The following is a 27,179-nucleotide window of genomic DNA, read 5'->3' on the forward strand; positions in this document are numbered from 1 at the left end:
TTAGAGGTGAGATATGAATGAAAGATGTGATTATGATAATGATTATCAGGAATAAAGATGCCTTATGAAAATTATAGGCCATCAGAGACTACAATATTAACTTCCCAGAACGTGGAAAAGCATAGGCGGCGGAAGCAGGGGGGGGGGGGGGAGACGTGCCCCCCTAAAGTTGAGGTGGAGGGACGGCCCCCAATTTTTTTAATAACCTTTTTTTATTAAGTTATTTTGATTTTTTTCTTATCAAAAAAATTTGGTTGATAATCTTTCTTTTTTTGTTTTTTTTTTGGTTGTTTTCTGCGCCCCCCTAAATTTCTTGGTTGATAACCTTTTATTTTAATTTATTTTTTTGGTTGTCAAAATTTTTTGGTGGTCCCCTCGAAAAATTTTGCTTCCGCCGACAATGGGAAATAGCACATTGGTGCAAATGAAGAGGAAAATATTTTAGTTTTTTTTTAATAAGTTTAGTTTAGAGATCATGCTGCATTCAATCGTTTGAACTTAAATTATTATTAATTCATCAGCTACACATTGTACATTTCAATATTGAAGTATGTGGCATATAATTATCACCCCCTCGTCCACAAAGATGCCAGGGTGACCCACCCCTGACGCCCGGTTCATTCAAACGATTTTCTGATTGGTTTATGATCAAAATCAGAATATTTAAACGTAATTAGACTCATGTAAATTCATAAATGGACTCATCTTAATCATAATTTCATGATGCAGCGGCATAGGCGGCGGAAGCGGGGGGGGGGGGGGGGGACGTGTCCCCCCTAAATTTGAGGAGGGGGGACGGTCCCCCCTAAATTTGTTGTTGATGACCTTTTTTTTTTTTTTGCTTGTCAATTTATTTTTCTACGTCCCCCTAAAATTTTTGGGTTGAGAACCTTCTTTTTTTTTTTGCTTGTCAAAAATTGTTGGTTGTCCCCTCCTATAATTTTTGGCTTCTGCCGCCAATGTGCAGCGGATTATACATTTGCAGCAAAGGCAATATGAATTCGTTTCATTTTATATGATTTTCATTTCATACAAACATTACAATTTTCACATATTTCTATTTTTATTTTTGTATCATAAAGTCATACATATCAATTTTTCATAAATAATATACTGTCCACATGTTATGTTTATAGATGAAGGCGTAAGTCTCTCATTGCAAAAGCTTGTTGCTAGATAGATGTATACAGTATAGGCATAAAGACATGTCGTAAGATTGAGAGCGGGCGAGAAATTGGGCGAGAAATTTTGCCGTTTTAGAATGAGAAACTAGGCCAATTTAAATTCACGAATTAGTAGTATTAATCATTTGATAAATACAAAAGCAATATTCTATCTTGAAAAGTGTCAGTTGGCGATCATTTGGTATAGGCGCCATCCGCAAATTAAGACAATTTCTTTCGATTCTTTCCCTTCTACTTTTTTTAAACATTCGACTTCTTTGAATATACCAATACTATATACCCCCTCCTCCAACATATCCTCCTTTTCTTCTTCTCCGCTAGTCTCCTTTTCTTATTTCCCTCTTATAATGATTTAAGAAAAAAAATAAAGGATAGGGTTAAAAAAAAGGGGTGTGAGCTTACAAAAATGAAATCTTTCAAGTGTAATGTACAACAATAAAATGGAAAATTTCAGTTTCTGATTAATTCTGCATACAAGCATTGAGAAAGAATTTGTCACTTTTCAGGTTCATCATGCTGTATTTCGCAATTTCCTTTTGAAAAGCCCCAATCCTCCCACGAGAGAAGTAAAATTTATTTTTTTTTTGTTTTCTCTTTGATTTATTACCGGTACGGTAATCTGGAAAAGGAAAACAACAATTTTCGCGCCGAGCTCGGATGGGTTGAACTTCAACTCTGTTTGCGTAATCTAAGATCTGATTTCCTCATCTTTTCCCAATTTGGATTGAATCCAGCTTTCTATCGAACCCATTTTAACTGATCTCATGTGATTTTGGGAGCTGTTTAGATCGACTGAGTGAGAACGTGCAGAAATTCTGGACCAGTCCCCGGCCCCGAGAGGTAGGCAGAGGCAGCAGCGCCAGCGGCAGCGGTGACTGACGCCGGACTGGCCCGGGGGCGACTTAGGGCCTAGGCCTCGGCAGTTTGAACCCTCCCGGGTCGTGTTGACAGTAGACTGATTTTTTATCCATATTTTATTGTATAGTTAATTGTAGAGTTAGTTCTGTATTATGTTGTTGCACTCCTTTCTTTCCCCTCTCTTTCTCTCTCCCCCTCGTCTCTAGATCCTACTTCTGGCATTTTTTAAAAGTCTTGTTTTAACCACACGTGCACACTCATGCACGCTATCTCATCTGATCTCTATCTTACCTCTCTCTATCTTCCTGCTCAATTTTTTGTGCAACTTTTATTGTAAATTAAGCATACCCAGTATTTTAACTTAATCGACTTCAACTTTGTATGCATTTTTATTTTTGTTTGATATTTTTTATGTAACAGGACCGTGTTAAATTACTTGAAAAACAGTGTATTTTATCTGAACATGTATGTTATCCTGTATAATGATGTTGTAATAGATAAATAAAGAAAAAATTAAATCATGTAATTGTGTATACAACTTCATTTCCGACATTTCTTTGCTATCGATTTCATTTTTAAACAATTCATAAAACAAGGCAAGAGCGATTTTGTGTCTTGCCCACTTGTGAAATGACCAGAAATATCGTGATTTGCGAGGGCACGCAATAGAATTGTATCGAAACTTCACTGTGAAATGATTGGGATGTTAACACTTGTCATAAGAGCCTTACATGCAAACTTTAATGTTAACCTGAAAATGACCTTTGACCTTACCATGTGACCTCCGACTGCAGCCCAACATGCAGGTCCCCCAAGTCCATCCTTACTCCAAGTTTGGTTGAAAAGTGACTTACGGTTGCAGAGCTGTGTCATAAGAGTCTTGCATGTAAACTTTAACATTGACCTAAAAATGACCCTTGACCTTATTGTGTGACCTCCGACTGCAGCATAACATGCAGGTCTCCCAAGTCCATCTACCATCCAAGTTTGGTTGAAAAGAGACTTACGGTTGCGGAGTGAGGTGTCATTAGGTTTGTGACGGACGGACGACATTTGGATCCCTAAGTCTCGCCTTCACCTCTGGTGGGCGAGACAAAAAAGAGAAAATGTAATGGAAAGACGGGGAGACTCACCCGATGTTTACGCCGCCATCTTGTTTCCTATTCTTCCCCAACCATGCCAACGTTAATGACGCGCGTGTCCTGTTGTCCAAACAAACGAGGAACTTGAATTTGTTTTGTGTTAGGCCTAATAATGAAGTAGGCCTACTTTACTGGGTAAAAAATGACAACCAACAAAAATGGATTGAATTAGAGAAGAAAATGTCGTATGGGATATTTCTGAATCCTGTATGACACAACATTTTCAGTTTGATTCACCCATAATCACACATCTTTTTGCTGGTTATCAGTTTTTTACTTTAATACCCACCAGCCGTTGATACCCACTATTTTATCATAAGTTAAATTCTATTGCTCAAGCCAGGGGCGGATTCAGGATTTAAATGGGGGGGGGGGTGGGTGGGGGCACATTTTCCCAATGAAAATTTGACAAGCAAAAAAAAAAAAGTTTTCACCTAAAATTGAAGGACATTTTGTCCGAGGAAAATGTGACAAGCAAAAAAAAAACAAGGTCCTCACTTTCCAAGGGTGGGAGGGGGGCACACTTGGGTAAAAAATGGTATTACATTACAATTCTGATTGTGGCTCTGAAAATGGGAGGGGGCACGGGCCAGCTGTGCCCTCACTGATCCATCACTGACACTGGCTCAAGCTTTCAGATGAGAGACTAGAAATTGTCAAAATGTCCCATGCGATTGGAGACATCTTCCATATTGGAGACAGTCTGAGTCTCATATACATGTGCCTCTCCAGCTGGATTAGCCTTGGTATTAATTATCTAAACTCCGTGAAGGAGCTGAACCGCCTTAAACTTGATCAAATTATGTGTTTTTGGATGACAATCTCTGTTTTCTCAAACATTCTATTGGCAGAACTCTCAAGAATCAACACATCAACATTACATGTAGTTTGCTCGGAGTTACAAGATGGCTACTGCCTCGGCTTCTGATGCATCTGATCTTGTGAAGACATCTCTCTCTGGCTTTGTTACTTGTCATATTCCTGAAGCTTCACTTGAGTAAGTGAATAGATTCATGGTCCCATGGCCCGTCTTTTGAGGGAGGGGGGGGGGCCAGGGATAAATCATGCCCTTTCCTATCGGCTGCTGTACAATGTACAAATTCAATATTCATGGGAAGGGGGGGGGGAGATGCCTTATAAGGGGCAGGGCAAAACAAAGTGCTGCTGCATATGGGTGTACACAGTCAATTGGACATGAGGAAACAAAAACAGACTTTCTAGCACTGCAGAATGTGGACCAATCAAATCAATCTTGAAGAGTGTAAAAAAATGTGACAGAAGTTGCCACTAAAGAAGCTGTCCATGGATGCATAGACATACTATTAATGTTATGAGATCATGAAATCCTATGAATCGAGTCATGGTATTTTGTGTTTGTGTGTGCACTGTAATAGGATGGCATTGGTTCTAGTCATTGAATGCTGTCTTAATAGCACAATTTGGAGATTTATCTTACCATATTAGACACTTTATGAGGTTTCCCTGATATATAGGGCTTGCCTTTAGGGGTACTTTTTGATATTCTTTTTTCTCTTTTGCATTCACTTTTATTTTTTTCCCCTTTGGATCTTGACAACATTTTGTTATTATGCCTTCTCCCCTCTCTCTCTCTTTCTAGGTTTATTGACGATATTGTCCTATCCTACATGCTGGGTGTGCTTGAAGATCTTGGTAGTGATGATGGATTTGAGGTTGAGGGTTTCGTAGAGATGATGCAGGCATATATTCCTGGATTTGAGGATGTCAGCAGGTAATAAGATATTATGACAAGGTTTTAGGTTGAGGGTTTTGAGGAGATGATGCAGTGATATATTCCTGGATTTGAGGATGTCAGCAGATACTACGACAAGGTTTGAGGTTGAGCGTTTTGCCGGGATGATGCAGGCGTACTGTATATTCCTAGATTTGAGAATGTCAGTAGGCAATTAATAAGGTATGACAACTTGGCTCAAATTTGGCAAATGACAGGTGACAGATTAATGTGACAATGTATGAATCCCTTCAGGAATTCCACTACAATTATAATATGTAGCAAACTGAAACTCCTATTTACTGAAACTTGGTTGATGTGTTCCCATGACACATCAGTCCCCAATTCGTTATCAGAAATGTTATGAACCAAGATACCAGTCTATAGTACCTGCAATAAATGGATATACAGCAACATTAATTCTGTTCTGTTAATAACTAGAGCAAAGTATAATATGAGGATCACTGATAAGAAAAACAGGTTTCAGGGAAGTTCTAAAGGCAATAAATACCGGAAGTGACTCTCATCATACTTGCCAAATGTACCTGTTAAAACTAAGCCTGAGTCGATTCGATTTTAAAATCGGTGTTCGATCGATGTCATCGAACACCGGTGCAGATTTTGCAAAATCGGTGCATCGAAAAAAAAAAATACGTCGGCCGGCCGATTCGTTTGGTTTACACAATCAATCATCAAAATATCAGTAATGTCCAACTTTACTACTACTTGATTTCTATTGCCCCCAAAATGAAACCGATATAGTAATTATGATGCTATTCACCATTAATTTGAAGTTTATTTCGATCATAGTTCGAGTCTTACTGGTCTGCTAGTGCCGAGATAATTTATGCACGATGAATTCATGAATGGAAGTCATGGCCATCGATCGTGCATGCGCAGTACTGTTCTTTAATCAAACCAGAAAATGGCCGGAAATTGACGCGATCAACGTAAAATAAATCTTGCTTTCATGAACAATATTAAAATCATGACCATAGAACATTATTTAATCGTAATATTTAACAATAATTTGCATATGATAATCATTAATATGAATTTAGAGCTTGATGTGAAACGTTTGTATTTCGTTTCAATTTTCAATGGTGGACATCTCATGACGATCGACTTGACTTCTTGAGTCGAGCTAGTGCACTTTTACTTGTCTAAAAAAAAATAATCATCACGTCAGGATTGATTCTCGAACATTGTCTACATGCAAAAACTCTGTTCAAGTTCGTAATATCACCATATAATAACATTTTACATGACAAAACAGAGAAAATTGCGTTTGATATTTTTTCCCATCAATTTGAAGCTAGTTTGTGCCCAACTTTGGGCTCTGATTTCATGAATGGGAAAATATGTCATACGTCATCAAACACGCATGCGCATTGTGCTTATTTTCTCGGAGCTTGGAGACGTCCAGAGATGGAATAACAATAGAAATAATCCCAGTATTATTTCTTCCATATGAACATAACATACTTTGCTGACATCGTCAATATTCTTAGTATGACCATAAAATCTTGTTAAATCGTATAATTTAGATGAATTTAGGGCTCGATTCGAAACATTCGTATTTATTTTGATCGTATATGCTCAATTGCGTCTAAAAACTGGATTGTTATTATCAGGATTAATTCTCGAACATCGTCATAACTCATATTCCACAATCTTTCCTCACAATAGTTATATCAGCATTGAATAGCAATTCAAATGACCATCCAGAGAAAATTACGTATTTATTCCCATAAATTTATTTGGAGCTCATTTTGGATCCAACTACACAATCTCAGGCAAGTTACAGCGCTCTCCGTTGATTGCACTTGTTTGCTGGCGCTGACGTCAAGCACGCCTGTCGTTTCGGGAGAGTGAGTGTACGGCCGGAGCTGCGGACGGGGCTGGTGAATGGACTGCGAATGCTAGTCGACCGAAAATCATTCGGATCGACTCTGCGTGATTCATGTCTTTATTATTGTTTCATTTTAAACTTATATGTTGTCATCTGCAAATATCATTGTTGAAGATATTTTGGGAAGAATTCTGCTTTGGTCCCCGGCCTTTTTTGTGTGTTTTGTGATCATGGAAAATACAAACGAACTTTGCTCTGTCATCTGCTTGTGCAACGCTCACCTGGCCAACGCCAGCGCATAGTGCGTAGTGCATATGCAAAGCGCATCGCATCGACGCAAAAACAAAAGACTAAATAAATTTTCCCCGCATTCAATATTCGATGCATCGATGGTCGATCGAATTAGAGCTGTCGAACACCGGTTTTCAAAATAATCGATATGACTCAGGCTTAGTTAAAACGATGTTTCTTTTTGGGTGTGGGGTGGGGGAAGGAGAAAATGGTCATTGAAACCTGTTTCTATTTCTGTGAATAATTGTAGTTAATAAAATGAAATTAAGGAATGTTGCTATAGTATTTTTGAAAAACTATTCGAATTTTGTTCCTATTTCTTGGTTGTCAGCAATCGCGTTATCCACTCTCATTTAGGAGGGATAGCATCTCAAGTCTTTGGAGTTGCTTCAATTAATTTCTAATGCAAAACAAAACATGGTGTTCTACGAACGAGAGCATATTACAGATCAATGATCAGCATCCCTAGTCATATTTCACTAAGAGTTACATTACTTGCAAACACTTTCATTCATTTTCCTTTTTTGCTCTTTCTTTTCCTTCTTTCTATGTATTTCCTTAGTGACAAGATATGTGAATGGGTTTTCAAGCTGGCCAATGAGCTTTCAGAGTCCAAAGAAAAAGGTTTGTTCCAAATATTGTTCATTTGTAAAATTTATATGAATTTACAAACAGCAGTAGAAACTTATATTTGTTACTCTTACCACTCATTAAAATAAGTACAGGGAAAAGGGTTTAAAATTCACATTTTGGCATCTGGACCTTTTTTGTCTCGCCCACCAGAGGTAAAGGCGAGACTTAGGGATCCAAATGTCGTCCGTCAGGCGTCCGTCCGTCACAAACCTGTAATGACACATAACTCCACAACCGAAAGTCGCTTTTCAACCAAACTTGGATGGTAGATAGACTTGGGGGACTTGCACGTTATGCTGCAGTCGGAGTCACATGGTAAGGTCAAAGGTCATTTTCAGGTCAACGTTAAAGTTTACATGCAAGACTCTTATGACACCCAACTCCACAACCTCAAATCGCTTTTCAACCAAACTTGGATGGTAGATGGACTTGGGGGACTCGCATGTTATGCTGCGGTCAGAGGTCACATGGTAAGGTGAAAGGTCATTTTCAGGTCAACGTTAAAGTTTACATGCAAGACTCTCTTATGACACCTAACTCCACAACCGTAAGTAGCTTTTCAACTAAACTTGGATGGTAGATGGACTTGGGGGACTCGCATGTAATGCTGCAGTCTGAGGTCACATGGTAAGGTCAAAGGTCATTTTCAGGTCAACGTAAGAGTTTACATGCAAGACTCTTATGACACCTAACTCTGCAACCGTAAGTCACTTTTCAACCAGACTTGGATGGTAGATGTTCTTGGGGGACCTGCATGTTATGCTGCAGTTGGAGGTCACATGGTAAGGTCAAAGGTCATTTTCAGGTCAACGTTAAAGTTTACATGCAGGACACCTAACTCCGCAACTGTAATTCGTTTTTCAACCAAACTTGGACGGTAGATGGACTTGGGGGACCTGCATGTTATGCTGCAGTGGGAGGTCATATGATAAGGTCAAAGGTCATTTTCAGGTCAATGTTAAAGTTTACATGCAAGACTCTCTTATGACACCTAACTACGCAACTGTAAGTTGCTTTTCAACCTAACTTGGGGGACCTGCATGTTATGCTGCAGTTGGAAGTCACATGGTAAGGTCAAAGGTCATTTTCAGGTCAACGTTAAAGTTTACATGCAGGACACCTAACTCCGCAACCGTAAGTCGCTTTTCAACCAAACTTGGACGGTAGATGGACTTGGGGGACCTGCATGTTATGCTGCAGTGGGAGGTCACATGATAAGGTCAAAGGTCATTTTCAGGTCAATGTTAAAGTTTACATGCAAGATTCTCTTATGACACCTAACTCCACAACCGTAAGTCACTTTTCAACCAAAGTTGGATGGAAGATGGACTTAGTCGACCAGCATGTCATGCTGCAGTCTGAGGTCACATGGTAAGGTCAAAGGTCATTTTCAGGTCAACATTAAAGTTTACATGCAACGCTCTTATGACAAGTGTTATTCCATCCCAGTTATTTCACATTGAAGTTTCTATATAATTCTCTTGCCTGCCCTCACACATCACGATATTTCTGGTTATTTTTCATAAGTGGGCGAGACACAAAATTGCTTTTGGCTTGTTTTCAAATGGAAGATACATGAATGAAAATATCAGGGTGCAATTTTTTTTAATCATTTGGAAGTGACATCAATTGTGAGCAGGAAATTTTTTTTGTCAAAGCTTCATAAAAAAAATCCTCTTGTTAAATTATTTTGTGACAGGTTCATTACATGTTTTCCCATGAAAAGAACATCTGATCTGTTGTGGACTTTATATTTAAAGAGATGAATTTCTTGTAAATATGTTTAAAAAAAGTAGAAGTACTGGTTGATAATTTTAGTATGATTATGTTGATATATTGTGATAACACAAGAATAATTACAAACATATTGTAAATTATGAAAAGTTAATCACATTTATCGACCAAAATGCTGCTCTGTATTGAATTAACTCGGAACTTCATAAGTTGGTGCTCAAATGCCTGCTTTTCATAGTCAAGCACCAATGAAAGCCTTACTTTCATTTCACCCTGCCCTGATCCCATGGAACTGCAGCTCATAATTAAAGGACAAGTCCACCCCAACAAAAACTTGATTTGAATAAAAAGAGAACAATTCAACAAGCATAACACTTAAAATTTCAGAGGAGATCTATGTTGTTAATTTCACAGAATGAAGAAGGGAGGGAGCAACATCAACTTATGTTAAAATAAAAATTTGACCAGCACTTTAACTTAATTTGCATTTAATTTTCAGAAAATGAACCTCCTTGTGATGCGCTGTCTGAGATGATTTCGTGTAACCTGCCTTCTCATGCTGGAACAACAAAGAGGACAACACCATTGGCTGTTAAAGGAGGTCAAAGGTCACCAAGGTCAAGTCCTTGCTCTGACAAGCAAGAGGTGATTTTATTTTGTATGTAGGTTTTATTTCAATATTTCTTTGGAAGTTTAACTCTACCCGCTTTGTTCGACTATAGTCACATCCAGTGGACTGCCAAGTTCCACCTGAGCCATAATCTATTCACAATACACACAAAGTGCATTAAGTCTATTGTTAATCCTCATATACTATAAACAATAGTGATGTGTGCATCACATTTTACAATAAACCAAAAAATATATATAAATCATCTTTATTTCATAATCAAATAGATAAGGTACAAAACCAAGGTCCTCTACCAGTGATGATGGAAACTCCCCTTCACTGGCAATAGGCAGTGAGTTGAATTAGCAAAACCCCTCTTTACGGTTGCACCTTGAAATTAATGTGGTGCAGGATTATTCCTGTACGTGGCGGGCAAAGAATTAAACAACAGCGTAGGAGTTACAGCTAAGTGGCATTACATTGTGACACACATAAGCAGGAAAATAAAAAAAATAATCAAACAGAATTCAGAAGCAACAAGGAATTCACATCGTGTATTTTCATTCTTGTTCATTAGGTCGGGGAGAGTGGAGACGATGAAGATGCCCAAGTCAGGCAGCTCCTGGAGATGTTCCCCGCTTCCTGTTCTCTAGAGGCTCGCCGTTGCCTAACTACGGCCAAAGGTCAGATGGAAGATGCGGTCCAGCTCATGCTGGTCGAGATGGAGAAGGCTGATCAAGCTCCGACAGTAACCAAAGATGAGGTGAGCTGATGTATTCGAAATCATATTCCTGGGCAGTATTTCACAAGTATTTAAGTGACTTGACAGTCAAACTTAAAGAGAAATTCCAGTAATTGCAGTAAACACTGATTTCATGAGAAAGTCTGTAAAACCAGGCTTAATTGTCAGTATATCATCGAGGATCTAGATCTGGTACAGTTACATAAACTGAACTTTGTGAAATCTTGAAATCTGCGCTGAAAAATGTTCTCACTGAAGATCACCAACACAGATAAGCACATGTGGGACAGTGTATTATTATTGCTGGAATAAAGACCCGACGGAAGTGACCGAATCTGCGCCTTTTTTGCTTATTTCTCAGCAATTACACAATTTCTTCCAGAATCCTTTGGCACATATTTTTCATTCATACAAACAGACACTTGGGTGGTCATTATATTAGATTCTGTAAAAAGTCATTTTGAGATCGTTACCAATACTGGAATTTATCTTTAACCCTAAATAGACTGGGCCATTTTGACACCTAAGAAGACTGAGAGGGCTTATGACCTCGGATCCGGACGAAAATTGAGCCGCACGTTACCCATTGCATACTCTTGAAAAATTAACGGTCAAATTCTGCGAAAAATCTCATTGCTATTGACTAATAGAGCTAATTTATTTGTAAAGATCAAAAGTTTGCTCTAATTAACTATCTAATGCCCCTAAAATGCTAATTTTTGGTACACATTTATTACAAAAAATATTGAGGGGGGCTGAATCAGCCTCAGTCTTTTTAGGGTTAAAGTCCTTAAGTCTTAACTATGGTTGTGCATACAATTCTACCTCGAACCGGTCTATTAATGAAATGTTCTTTTATCGATAGTTGTGGATGTTGGTAAGATATTTTTAGCGATATATATATATATATATATATATATATATACAGATGTTCTTACCGATATCAGCTCTATCTCCTTGTGAAACACCTCCAGGGCTGGTATTCAATTTAAAGTATTGATTATTAAGTAACTATTTTACTTAGCATTATTATTTGCCTAAGCAAAATGCTTAAACTCGTATTCAGATCACATCTAAGTAGTATTCTAGTATATCAAGCTGAATTTAAGCTGAATTTAAGCAAAATAAAGCAAGTAAAAATTATGGATATAATTTGCAATAACAGTTAAAAGCTACTGAAATCCTTCAATCTTATTGGACGATTGTAAAGTTGTTAAAGCCTGTGTATAGCTTTGGTAAAGGGTCAATAATGTGATTAATAATCGAATATCATCTAATATGACAGTCTTACTGAAGCGTAGAGACCGTTAGATATTTTTCCAACTGCTCTTCTCTGAGAAAATTTCAAATATTCAAATCTTGGATATATAGCGCCCTCTCTGGGCGATGCTTGTTTTAAATTTAAAAAATGGGCATTCAAGCACTTATCTTATAAATTTAGTGATTAGACATCGAAAAGTTACAGACAAAGAACATATCTTGAAAGTTTCAGGCCATTCCATAATTTGGAATAGGATTTAATTGAAAGACAAAAACACACAGATATTTTAATTTGATCAGGTGACCCGATCAAGTTAAATTTCCATGTAAAATCGCAAAATTTATCCTGTAAAACACATTTTCATTTCATATCCTCCACATCATAACTGTTATAGGGCATATCCATTCTTATTAGCTAGCAATGAATTGGAATAGTGATAGGTGCATTTTGGTGGATTTACCAAAACTATACACAAGCTTTAAAGAAACCATGCATTTGTTATTATAACAAGTCTCTATTAAACAGGTTCGTTAATATGCATACTATAGTTCAATATACAAATAGCAAATACACTGTAGGTATGAGTGTGATGGTGCGAGATTTCACGTGAGTTGAAAGAAAAATGCTCTATTCAACGAGGCGTTAGCTGAGTTGAATAGAGTGTCTCTACCATATGTGAAATCTCGCACCATTGCACGAATAAGAACATTCACTATTTGTGTTGTACAACGCCTCAGAGTTTCGCGCAAATATAAAAAAAAGTTTTTCTCTGCAGTCTATGAAAAGGGAGCAAAATATTGAAAACAAATAGCAAAATCTCACAAGCACACATGACCTTGGGAAGCATTGTGCATTTAGCCAGGCCAGCAGGCTAAACGTGTTTTTCACCTTCATTTTTTTTTTTACCAAGCGCAATGAATTGAATCGCAATGTGACGTCACCTCCTAAAGCCGTGCAACGGTACATTTTGGATGGTACATATGTACATTGTGTGTGCAACGATACGAATGTTTGACATTCAGTCTCCCATTTGCTCGCGTACAACAAGCTAAGATGGTGTCGTACAATATTACATATTGATATGCCAGGCATTGAAAATTATCAATTCAGTACCAATCTCGTTGGGAAAATGAAAGGTCATTTGCGAAAAATTACTCTTGTGCTAATCACAAAATGGCTGGTGATGATGTAAGTTTGAAGAGAATTCAGAGAGGTTATGAACTCCTTTTTCTATTTTCTGTTTCAGTGGAGAATGAAGAAAGCCCATCAAGATGACAAAGCGGTTAGAAATTCAATCCTTCAGAAGTATGGATTTGTTGACGTCAAGGATGACACAGTAACCCACAGACCGGTAGCTCCCAAACAGGTAGAGTACACTCTTTTTGTGGCAGATAAGTTTTTTTTTCTTTGTGGGGGAGACTACTTTTCACAACTGAATATCTTTTTCACAACTTACTTTCTAAATTTGCAGCATTGGATATAACTTTAACCCTATCCAGGCCGGGGGGGGGGGGGGGCATTGGAGGATGGATTTTTTTTACCACGCTGCTCACTGACTTTTCACTAGTCTTGCACAACTTTTGAGATCAGTTTGTGTCTCCCGGGTACGCGGTACCGAAATTACGCAACATTATGTAAGTGCATGTTAGACCAAAATTTGCTCATAAATGTGATTTTGTGTACAAAGTCAATGCAAATTGTGTTTTCAACCAAAAATCATAAATGTATGATTATTTTTAGTTTTGCAGTCCCACAAAAATTTCATTGAAAAAATAATAATGGAAAACAAGAAGAGAAATACATAAGAAATTGCAAAAACAATATAAGACATAAAGAAATTTAATCTGGTATCGTCATTTATTTCATTGAAACTTGCTAAGAACACCACAAAGATTTTTTATACCAAAAATTGGAACATTTGGAGCTTTATTTAGGGAGTTAGAGGGAAAAGTATGATATACTAGCCATTGTATTAAGGTTCATGTTCTTTCACTCTTTGCTTTTAGAAAATTCGATGATCCGTCTTTCTAATTGTTCTTGTATTGCAGGAGAAGAAAAAGATGGTCAGATACCTGAATAATCAAGTTTGTTCAACAAAAGGAGAACGCTTTATCGAGACTAAAAAGCCAATGACGGAAGAGATGAAGAAAACGTATATCAATCTCAAGCCTGCACGCAGTTACCATTTTCACTAGTACTTGTTCAGACTCACCATAAATGAAAAACTCATTCTTTAGTTTAGGAAGCCAATTTCATGAAGTAAATGTTAGATGGAGCTACCATTTCCGTCAGTGCTTGTTTTCCCTGTAACAAAAACAATTCACCTTTTGTAGTTCAAAAAGCCAATGATGGAAAGAATGAGGAAAACATACAATCTGAAATTTTTAGGCCTACAAAGGGTTCAATGTCAATTTTCCAGTTCAAACGTTTAGCACATGAATCATGATTGAAAACGCAAAGTACAAAATGCAGATATAATGTGAAACTAAGGGTGTGTTCAATGTCCTTCATTTCCAGTCGTGAAAGTAAACATCTTTCAGATTGCGTTTCGGAGGAAAGTGTGATCAGCTCATATTTTACAACCTTCAGGGTTGCGAATGCAACCATATGCAACACTGAACACGATTGAGTTTTAAAATGTCTTTAAATTTACTTTCGCAGTGGAAGCATGCGCAGGAATTGACCTTTCTTGTGATGGGTCAAACTGCGCAGCAAGCTGTGCTAGCGAGAGCAGGAAATTGAAAGATGATTGACGGATAATCAGTTTTTACATGATGTATATTTTAGAATTTCGACACTAAGGGGTCACCCCTGATGGTGCAGGGTTCCCTTGGTCATGGAAAATCCTGGAAAAATTTTGGGTCCTGGAAAGTCAGGGAAAAGTCAGGGAATTTGGAAAATTTGTGAAAAAGACATGGAAAAGTCATGGAATGGCATTTACCTCATGGCTATGGCAGCTAATCGTTTTGTCGTGTCTCGCAAAGTTCTCTCATACTGATACTTCATCATCATACTCTGCTATTATAATTGGTGTTCATAATTTCCATTTTTCCCAGTTTTGTGACATCCCAAATTCTACAAAACTCCTAGGACATAGTTTGCCAATCAGTCAATGTATTTGTAATATGTCACATTTTGTAACCAGTTTTGCATTCTTAGTTGTGTTTAGAGAATTTAAATTTCAAGTTTTGTACAAATTTACTCAACATTCATAGCAATTAGTTGACATATCAAGTCACAACTGATCAAGCACTACCAGCATGGCTATCAGAACAAAATACATTCAACAGGTTCTGAATCTCTTAGTTACACAAGATGTTTCAATTGCTATTTTTGCGTCAAATAATGTGTCCTCTCTGGAAAAGTTACTTGAAAATGAAGTTTAATGAAATACCAAAATAGGCATAAAAAATTTCCAATTTTCAAGATATCCTCATTATTTTTGGAGCATATAGAGAGATACACTTGTTAATTTAGCTGGTGTCCTCAAGTTGTATGACAAATGGCCTCATATTTTAGAACGTAGAGTGAAATGTAGCAAAATATTGAGAATTTTAGGACGAGGATGTCTCTGTTAGCCTTTTTTTCATGTCACCTTATTGTAAAACTTAAATGTCACTCTTTGTAATAATTGGCTCATGTGTGACATATGTAAAGTGTTTCATCTTCATATAATTCAAATTTGAAAACAGAATTCCATGACTTATGTGGAATTTTTTTAGTAAAGGTGAATTCAGGATCCTAATTTCAATATGCCTGGAAAATTTGACATTTACATCTATTGTATAGTTCACTTTTGTGACAAGATCTGCATGCTATGCTCTGAAAATTTGGAAATAGTTCATGGAAATCTGTCAGTTCAAGAAATTACATGTTTGTGTTCAAGACAATTTTGAATCTTGATGTTGGTGAAACGAAAATGGTACTGTACCCTGGTCAGAAACAGACCATATACCAAATGGTAATACATTAAGATATACATGTCATGAGTAAGGCAGTGGGTGGAATGGATTGCTGTGAGGGGAGCTTATGGAGGCCATCATAATGTGTCTGATTTTGGAAACCAGAAAGCAAGTCATGGAAAGCAGCAATTTTAGTCATGGAAAGGTCATGGAATTCTGTTTTCAAATTTCTGTGGGAACCCTGTCTGTGTTTTGTAATTGCATTTTTCAATCATGATTGATATTGCTTTTTAAATTTGAAACCCAATATAGAACACACCCAGTGTTTGCATTGGTGCTGGACCAGGTTCTTGGCAGGGAACAATATTATTTTCAGTCACTTTTAAAGGAGAACAGCAAGTCACCTTATGATATCAAGCTTGCGAGGATTTACTATTTCGTTAGTGTTTATTCAGTCTTGCTGCAAAGAATGATTCGACTTATAGTTTAAGAAACCTAAAAAAAACACTATTACGAAGGGATGAGAAAAATTCCCAGCCATGTTCACAGGAGAATTGCCCCTTCCATTTTCAACCCTTTCTCACCAGTCTGTAAATATGGAGATAATATACATTTTCAAATATATATTTACTCATTCTCTGTCTATTGGTAATTTCTTTCAAATTTTCACTTTTTTTCGAAACAAGAAATTGTGCAATTATGTATTATCAAGTTTATACTAACTAATGTATGCATATTTTTATACCTTGTAATATTCCATGATGTATATATGTACATGCATGTAATGGATTTGTAGTTGTATATCTGTACACTAGTGTATTTGTCTGTATATTAGTACCACACATTTTGGTATATACATTTATTCTTCTTCCATAGTGTAAAAATGTGTAGAGCAAGATTCAAATTTACAGCTATTTGCATGCTTGGTGGATAAAATGAGAAATCTGGGACCCGTCTTACAAAGAGCTACGATTGATCCGATCAATCACAACTATGGACGACCAGCAACGTCAACATTTAAAATACATGTTTGTTCCAAATGTTTTGTAAAAATGACGTAAAATTAATATATTCACTGTTTTCATGACAATTCAATATGCTTCTTTTTGTTTTTAAAGGACATGAGCAAATTACCCAAAGAAAAAATTATGATACCGATGGATTTCCACATACTTGAGGTTGATCGGATCAATCGTAACTGTTTGTAAGATGGGGCCCTGTTTTGCTACAGACATTGTGATTAGAGTAAAGTGTAAATCGACTCAATTCACAGCAGATGATGACATTGTTACAATCAGAAATAGAAATTTGCTTTTATTCCTTAAGGAATAAAATAGACTGGATTTTTACTTTACCATTCATACCACTGATCATTGTGGTGTTATAGGTCGGAATGTCCATATCGAGTGCTATTGAACTGCCTTTGAAAATCAGATTGCAATAGTTTGTGTGCTAGGCCTAATTCAGAGTTTGAATAGTTGAATAAATAACCTGGTATTGAGCATGACTTTGTTGACCCATCTTTCAGGATCAACAAGTAAGTGATGTCTAACTAGTCCACTGGGGTGGATCCATGACTATAGCAGAGGGGGCATACTAATATGTCTTAAAATTTGGTATTGGAGGAAGTGGGCGGATTTTTCAGCTGTTTTTGTCACGCAAGCACACATCGAAGTGTTAGTGCAAAAATGCCCTTAGCACCGTGCACTTGCGCGCATCGCATGTGCGCAAAAACACCCTTAAAGGAAACCAAAACCCAAGAAGAGAAGCAATCTTATTGGAAAGAGTAAAATGAGAGGAACAATTTTAAAAAAGTTTCATCAAAATCGGTTATGAAATATGCAAGTTATGGACGATTAAAAAGTGGTTTTACTTACTATGTGGATCCTCAAATTGGCAAACGTGCTTCAAAATGGCTTATTTTTGTGGACATCTCTGCATTTGTTTTGTACACATATTTTCAGATTTTCCCCTTTATTTCACATATTTCACATCTCTGACCTTGACATATATGGTGTGGATTATATTTTCCCATGACATATGTTGTGCTCAGAAGGAGGCAAGATGCAATTTGAAAGATAATGAGTAAAATCTGAAAATGCAAGCTTCATGCAATGTGTGTCCCAGATATGTCTCTTAAAGGTCAAGTCCACCTCAGAAAAATGTTGATTTGAATCGATAGAGAAAAATCAGACAAGCACAATGCTGAAAATGTCATCAAAATTGGATGTAAAATAAGAAAGTTATGACATTTTAAAGTTTCGCTTAGTTTTAACAAAATAGTTACTTGAACGAGCCAGCTACATCCAAATGAGAGAGTCGATAATGTCACTCACTATTTCTTTTATTTTTTTCATTGTTTGAGTTATACAATTTTTACGAATTTGATAATTAGGACGTCCTTGCCTGAAACACAAAATGTTAAAATAATGGATTTCCATGTGATCAGGGAGGAATGAAACCTAATTTCACATGACAATGACGAGAAAATCAAAATATTTCTTATTTCATATAATAAAATACAAAAGAAATAGTGAGTGATGTCATCAGTTCCCTCATTGGCAAACCGACTGAGATTTGCATGTAACTATTTTGTGACATGAAGCGAACCTTTAAAAATGTCATAACTTTCTTATTTTACATCCAATTTTGATGAAATTTTCAGTGTTATGCTTGTTGGATTTTTCTCTTTTTATTCAAATCAAGTTTTTGTTGGGGTGGACTTATCCTTTAAAGGGCAAGTCCACAGGAAAATGATGATTTGAATAAAAAGAGAAAAATCAAACTAGCATAACGCTGGAAATGTAAAATAAGAAAGTTATGACATTTTAAAGTTTCGCATATTTATAACAAAAAGTGATATGCACGACTCAGTGACATGCAAATGAGACAGTCGAGATGTACCTCACTCACTATTTCTTTTGTTTTTTATTGTTTGATTTAAACAATATTTCATTTTTACAAATTTGACAATATAGATTATCTTGATAGAACCATATAGTATTAAACAATGCTAATCCCTTATGTTCAGGGTGGAATTACCTGTGTTTAACTTGTCTTTGAGGAGAAAATTATGATATTTTACATTTCATATAATTAAATACAAAATCGATAGTGAGTGGAGTCATCAATTTCTTCATTTGCATACCGACCAGGATGTGCATGTGCATGTAACTGTTTTTGTGAAATTAAGTAAAACTTTAAAATATCATAACTTTCTTATTTTACATCCAAGTTTGATGAAATTTTCACTGTTATTCTTGTTGGAATTTTCTCTTTTTATTCAAATAGACTTTTTGTTGCCGTGGACTTGTCCTTTAATCCTTATATGAAAAGTATGCCTATGTCTAGACAGCATGGAGTGCACTCTGAGACGTGTATTTGAAGATCGGTTTAATTGAGGCTGTTATCTAAGTGCTAAAATTATCTGAAGCCAAAAATGTCATAACTTTATTGAATAACAAGGCATATTTCCAGTGTTTACTGTGTTCTTTCGTTACACTCCAATAATGAGGAAAACTGTTTTTAGTTACTATGTTCAGATAAATCTGAATATTAAATGAGTGTTTGATTTCTGACGTCATATATATGTAAAGAGCAGCTGCTTGATATGAAGTATGAAAGACCCCGACTGCACCCTAACGTGTAACTGACAAATAATATACCAATCAGAATTGATTAAACTACTAAACAGCAATGCAAGCTTCATGCAATGTGTGTCCCAGATATGTCTCTTAAAGGTCAAGTCCACCTCAGAAAAATGTTAATTTGAATCAATAGAGAAAAATCAGACAAGCACAATGCTGAAAATGTCATCAAAATTGGATGTAAAATAAGAAAGTTATGACATTTTATAGTTTCGCATATTTAAAACAAAAAGTGATATGCACAACTCAGTGACATGCAAATGAGACAGTCGAGATGTACCTATCTCACTATTTCTTTTGTTTTTTATTGTTTTATTTAAACAATATTTCATTTTTACAAATTTGACAATATAGATTATCTTGATTGAACCATATAGTATTAAACAATGCTAATCCCTTATGTTCAGGGTGGAATTACCTTTGTTTAACTTGACTTTGAGGAGAAAATTATGATATTTTACATTTCATATACCGGTAATAAAATACAAAATATATAGTGAGTGGAGTCATCAATTTCTTCATTTGCATACCGACCAGGATGTGCATGTGCATATAACTGTTTTTGTGAAATTAAGCTTTAAAATGTCATAACTTTCTTATTTTACATCCAATTTTGATGAAATTTTCTCTGTTATTCGTGTTGGAATTTTCTCTTTTTATTCAAATAAACTTTTTGTTGCCATGGACTTGTCCTTTAATCCTTATATGAAAAGTATGCCGGATGTCTAGACAGCATGGAGTGCACTCTGAGACGTGTATTTGAAGATCGGTTTAATTGAGGCTATGGTCTAATTGCTAAAATTATGTGCAGTAAAAAATGTCATAACTTTGTTGAATAACAAGGCATATTTTCAGTGTTCACTTTGCTGTATTGTTACCCTTCAATGTTGAGGAAAACTGTTTTAGTTACTTTATTCAGATAGATCTGAATTATCAGAATGTGAAATGAGTTGTTAATTTGAGGCTGTACCATAAGGAATTTCAGTCACAATAAGCCAGTTTGTAGTTCCTTTCTGCGTATGATCAAAATATTCTACGCATGATCAGAGGAAGATAATTTGTACTAAAGTGACATGGTGGTTTAAATCTAATGAGATAAGCACTACATTTGATGTCTTGATTATTCATATATTCTATTGAATTGTGGTGTTCATTTACATCCACAAAACACAGCAATGCGTCCACGAACGACTAGTATTTCACAGTTTGCCAAGTACATTGTGCAACATTATGATCTGCATTCAAAGTAGGAATGCAACAAATACCTTCATAAAGTGTTCATTGGTGTGCTATTCTAGTCACCTGGATTTATTCAATCTCTTCATCCTGCTATGTAAGGCAAGCTTATGTAATATCTTGCTTTGAAATCTGCCTATCATAATGAAAGAAATAAAAGGTCATTTGACCAAAATTGTCCATAAGTAACTACGAACTGGTCTATTGGCTATTACAACCACTTTTTTAAATTGAACCTGAGTGAACAATCGCCTGCTTTTGCAGACATTCCAATGTATGCATACACCTTTCAGTCATGAGCACCTACAGACTGGCCATGTTCCTAATAATAATAATAATATTCCGCATTTATATAGCGCTTAATACATCGGAACGACGTCTCTAAGCGCTTTACAGACATATTATTACCCCGGTCTCATCAGATCCTTGCATGCCCGCATACAATGTATGCACCTTCTCCACTCCCTGGGGAGCATTCCAACAAGAGTTCCAAGTATTGCTAGGCATACTACATATAGGCTTTCACATCCTACCGGGTACCCATTTAACACCTGGGTGGAGAGTGGCAAAGTGTGGATTAACGCCTTGCCAAAGGACGCTAGGCCATGGTGGGATTCGAACACACGACCCTCTGATTACAAGGCGAGAGTCAGAACCGCTACACCATGACACTTCCACATTCACCCGCATGTTGTATGAGGCTCAGTGGTTTGAATACATTGAACGCTGCTATGTAAGAGAAATGTAGAAGATTTTAGAAGAATGTGTAAGACAAATCCTCAGGTTGGATATATGTACTCATTTATTGTCCTCAATAGTTGTCTTAGGCTCTATTTAAAATATCTATTGTCAGTGATTGTTTGTCATCATCATCCAAAATGAAAAATAAACATTGAAACTAAAATCATGGACCACCGATTATGATGTGTTTTGTATCAGGCCCATAGACTTATACCTCTTTTAGAACAACATGATCCAATGTATTCTGTGTTTGACTTAAAGTTAGATTGCAAGCTTCACAATGGAATTAAAGGGGAAGTTCACTCTGAAGAAAAGTTTGTTGAAAAAAATAGCAGAAAAATATTAAAACATATTGATGGGGGTTTGAGGAAAATTAAGAAAGTTATTAGAAATTAAGTTTTGGATTTGTGACTTAATGAAGGAGCAGCTGCCCCATATGTTATGTAATAGAAAATGCACAAACTTCAATTTTTTAATGATAGGCTCTGACCAATTTTTGTTTTCTTTTTGGGAACGGGTGTGAAATGATTTGTATACTGATATTCTGAAGGTAAAGTTAAAACCTTTTTTTCAATTTTCTGAGAAAATGGCATTTAATTGATTTTAAAAAGAATATACATGTAAGTAGGAAAGTGCTCGCATAATGACGTCTCAAATGAGAAAAATTGACATTCTAATAACTTTTTTTTAACATGGATTTTTCTCAAACCTATAGACATTAAATGTTTCCTAGGTAATTTATTATATACCAGCTTGGCGTTTACCAGCAAAATGCTGTCCTGCCGAGTGCCTACGGGAGCCACCATAAACAGAAACAGAATATTTTACATTTTGTCTTATATTTTTCATTTTTTCTGCTATTTTACAATACACTTTTTGTCAGGATGAACTTCCCCTTTAACACAAAATCATAGTAAAAAGTAAGAATAACAATGCCAAATGAATTAGGATAGGAATAGATGTGTTTTGGGGAGAGATTTGAAGCATTAAGACAAGTCCACCCCTTCCACAAAATGTTTTAAATAAAAAGAGAAAAATCCAGCAAGCATCACACTGAAAAATTCATAAAAATCGGATGTAAAATAAAAAAGTTATCACAGTTATGACATGTTTAAGTTTCGCTTAATTTCACAAAACAGTTATATTTGCATCCTTGTCGGTATGCAAATGAGGGGACTGATGCCGTCACTCATTATTTCTTTTGTATTTTATTATATGAAATATGACTTTTCCTATTTTTTCCCCGTTGGTTTGTGAAACAAAGTTCAATCCTTCCTATTGTTTTAAGATTTTATGGCTCATATAAGGTTATCCTTATTCTAAAATCTGTAAAAATTGAAATATATTATATAATTCAAACAATCATCCACTCGCTCATTTGCGTGTCACCGAGATGTGCATATAACTGTTTTGTGATAAATAAGTGAAACTTTAAATCGTCGTATAAACTTTCTTTTTTTACATCCGATTTTTGATGAAATTTTCAGCGTTATGCTTGTGATTTTTCGCTATCGATTGAAATTAACATTTCTCTGGAGTTTACTTGACCTTTTAAGAAAGATGGACTGACGGATAATGTAAGAGAAGATTATTCCAGAGAGTGGGAGCAATAACTGCGAAAGCACATTGGCCATATCGAGTAAAGGCACTAGGTGGAGGAGAAAGGGACAAGTGTGATGAAGAAGAATACAGGACTGAGATATTCGATCTTTATTGGAAAGGATATTCTAATAATAATAACGGTATATTTACCCAGGGTAGCCACTTCAGTTCAGCAGGCCCTTCTATTATCATTACTCGGCTACGGTGCACATAGCTTTTTGAGGAATTATTTCCTGCTGGTACCCATTTACCTCACCTGGGTTGAGTGCAGCACAGTGTGGATAAATTTCTTGCTGAAGGAAAATACGCCACTGCCAGGATTCGAACCCACGACCCTCTGAAAAGCGAGTCAGAACCACTAGACTACGACCCGCCCACGGAGTAAGATCCACGGAGTAAGATAGGAGTAAAATATGTAGGAGTAAGATCATTTATCATTTTAAAAACAATTAAGGACTAATAACGTTTGTTTAAACCTTGAAACAAGTTGTCCAAAAAAATCAACAATGGTTTAAAAATCTTCGTTCTTCGCATCTTTTGATACCAAATTCGTGATGCCAGGGTACGCGGTTTCGAAATTATGCAACATTTTTTTAAGTGCATGTCAGACCCAAAATTGCTTTTATAAAACGTGATTCGGTGTACAAAGTCAATGCAAATTGTGCTTTCAAACAAAAATCATAGATGTACGATTACTATCTGTTGTTGGTTAACATGGAGCATTTTATGCTATCAATGATCGCTAAAGTTCATCGCCAAAAGGGGAAAAAGGTTGGGAAAAGCAAAGAAATAAGAATTTAAAAAGGCTCTTCAATATTGACCAGATATCTGCCCTTTGCTGTATCATATCTATCAACGGGCGGTATATTGCATGAATCCTTTGTTAAGCAACTCCAATGGAATTTCTTTGTTACAGTATGCAAGCATTTGACATGTTTGATATGAATGAATTCCACGCCTTTGGGAAAAGAACGGTAAATATTTGCAGCAAGATGAATGACACAGATAATGAAACAAATATCATTTTCAGTGACATTGGGTGTGTCTGAAGCGATAGTTGAACCCTTAAAGGACTGAGCTATTCGAGATGTACTGAGGACGGGGGGGGGGGGGGAGAATGATGCCCCGGCCCTTCCGATCTTGGCCGCCGTTCGTACGAGCGCGCACATTCTTTATCACATACGAGCCAGTATATAAAAAAATAGATATTTTAAAAAAAATTATTATGAATAAAATATGCAAATATATTCGTAGAAAAACATTATTTGCATATTCAATACCCAATTTCACTTCATTTTTTCCAGAAGCCACAGAAGACAAAGAAAAATTGCGAAAGCTATCATTGTCTCACCCCCCACCCCTAAGTGTTTTTTTAGGGTACGCCTATGCTCATGCTCGTTCCCTCCCTTTGAAAGCACCCCCTATCTCATGTCTGCCAAAATTTTTGATTCCCCCTTGGAGACCCCCAAAATCCGGAACGCTGCTCAATGCACACCCCTATCTCAGGTTAGCCTCTTGTGGAGGCCCTGTCGGCTGCTTTCCGAGCGAACATGGCGAAGCAAGGGATGTAGCGAAGCAGAGCCCCGCGCTCGGGAAGCAGCCGCCAGGGCCTCGACAAGAGGCTATAATCTCAGGTGAGCTCTCATTCCAACCCCCTATATCAGCCTCAGGACAGACACCTCCCCCCCTTCATCTCAGGTAAGCTGTCATTACAAGGAGGACAAAACAATAGCAAAACCATGAAAACAATGACTTGTCATAGTCTAATGCACATTTTTTTTGTTTAGCCTCCAATATGGCAGCTTGTGGGAACCCTATACCTTGGCAAAGATTTTTTTGATTCTCAGTATTCCAAAGAGAGAGAGAGTATAAAATCCCTGAAGAAATATCCGGGTGAAAAGTCAAATACACCCCTTTTGTTGCAATTCGCGTCCCGCTTTACTGGACATTTTGTAAAGTAAAGTACCCCTTTACTGGACATTTTGGGAACACTCCGACCCCGGAGTGGGGGCTGTTTCCTTATTTATTTCTTTGTTTTACAAATTTCTCATATATTTCTCTTGTTTTTTAATTTTGGGGGTTTTCATTGTTTTTTTGAATGGAAATTATTAGACCATTGAACAACTACAAATTAAACCCTTAATTAATAATCAAGCAGACCAATTGGAACAAAAATTAATCACCCTAATATGAATTTTATCTCATAGACTGTGTATACATAAAGTCGGGATGCTATATCCGCATGTCAAGAAATTTTGTCTCAAAGTTGCGTGACTCTTCAGACCAACAAAAAAAAAGTCGAAAAACTTTTGCGGCGCCATCTTTTTGCCTTTCGGAAATATCGCGCGAAACGTTGAGATGGGGGGGGGGGCATCATGACCCCCAGTCCTTTTAGGGTTAAAGCCGAGGAAAATGGATTTATATTAGTTTCAAAGTGTACAACATAGGCGTGCAAGTTTATTTCCAGTATTACTTATTCTAAATAGAATGCTTTTTTCCGTGAGCCCAACGAGTTTTACAGGTTCTTCCTCCTGCCTATGCATATGATTTTACTTTTTTTTGGGGGGGGGGTGCTATGGGTAATAAGTGTTTGTGCGGCGCCATCAGGAGTGTTTCTAAAACAGTTAACCGAAGTTCAAAGGTCAGCTATATCAAAAATACATTATTTATTCTTGTGATATCTATTCTACATAATTGAGTAATTCATCAACTTTAAATCCCCATCTTTCTTGCGTCACATTTGTATAGCGGGTCACAGAGTTACGGTCCATCGAAAGCAAAAGGTACAAAGCCCACTTTTTCCAAGTTTTGGGTTTTCATGTACAAGCACGAAACTATTTTTTTTGGAAAGGTTTTTTTTTATCAGAGTTTCCCTTCAAATTTTTGGTGAAATTCTGCCCCTTCTGTTAACTTTTTGTGAGTTTAATACGGGCATTCGCATTAACTGCCTACAAGAACGTAGGTGCAATTTATGTTGAACACGTCATTCACCCCTAACTTTTGGACCAACACCTTCAACGTTTTCACAGTACCTCTTATTTGACGCTGCATATCTCGCATTGCTCTTCTGTAACCATTGCGGGGTTGTATCGCTTATGCATGTGCCTGCAAGTCACCGAGGATGTGCTTAGCCATAATTGCAGCTCGACACCAGGGCCCTTGTCTTACAAAGAGTTACGATTGATCCAATCAATTTTAACTCTATGGAAAGCCATCAGTGTCATAATTTTTTTCTACGGAAAACTTGCACAATGTCCTCTGTATGCAAAGAGAAGCGCAGTGACTTTTTAAGAAAACAACGAATGCATGAATATACATCATAGCTAAAAGTATTTTGAACAAACATGCACAATAGATGTTGACGTTGCTGGCCGTCCATAGTTATGATTAATTGGATCAATCGTGATTCTTTGTAAGACGGGGCCAAGATATGCAATCTTTACTCGAAAAAAGTAATAAGGGTAATATTTCACTGAAATTTGCAGAGAATAACCAAAGCCTTACAACAAACATGACAAAGTTGGCGTGCCAGTACATTAAAACCCCAAAACTTAGAGAAGTGGGTTTTGCACCCTTCGCCTTCGATGGACCTTAACTCTGTATTCCGGGACAATTGTGACGCAGGGAAGGTGTCAACTTAAAGGTGATAAGTGACTCAATTATGTAGAACAGAAATCACAATAGAATGAATCATTCTATAGCTGACCTTTGAACTTCGGTTACCCTTTTCTAGAAACACCCTGTACATTCCGGGGGGGGGGGCACTCGACCAAAAAAGTGGTGGGGTGTGCCGCGGGCGAGACAAAAAACGGGGGCCTTGGAGCGGGCTTATTGTAAAAAGGAGGGTCCTCGGAACGGGCTTCGGAACGACAAATGTTTGTGAAAAGGGGGTCCTTGGAACGGATCGCCAGCGTGTGAGCGCGTATGCATCCCTACGGAACGGTCATGCGTGCATGATGCAGCTAGCGCGGCCTCCGCCGGGGAGCTCTGCGTC

General features: G+C 36.9%; 1 protein-coding gene across 1 annotated transcript; it reads left to right on the plus strand.

Annotated features, from left to right (window-relative positions):
• Positions 1-1,820: 1,820 nt before the first annotated feature.
• Positions 1,821-16,750, plus strand: LOC121406061 (CUE domain-containing protein 2-A-like). The gene is made up of 8 exons (XM_041597069.1): positions 1,821-2,024; positions 4,036-4,181; positions 4,803-4,934; positions 7,640-7,701; positions 9,944-10,089; positions 10,632-10,817; positions 13,304-13,423; positions 14,106-16,750. Exons 2-8 carry the CDS (start codon positions 4,090-4,092, stop codon positions 14,250-14,252), a joined length of 885 nt encoding a protein of 294 aa, XP_041453003.1. The 5' UTR covers positions 1,821-2,024; positions 4,036-4,089; the 3' UTR covers positions 14,253-16,750.
• The last annotated feature ends 10,429 nt before the right edge of the window (positions 16,751-27,179 follow it).

Source organism: Lytechinus variegatus, chromosome 19 (genome assembly GCF_018143015.1).
Source record: "Lytechinus variegatus isolate NC3 chromosome 19, Lvar_3.0, whole genome shotgun sequence".
Lineage (NCBI taxonomy): Eukaryota > Metazoa > Echinodermata > Echinoidea > Temnopleuroida > Toxopneustidae > Lytechinus > Lytechinus variegatus.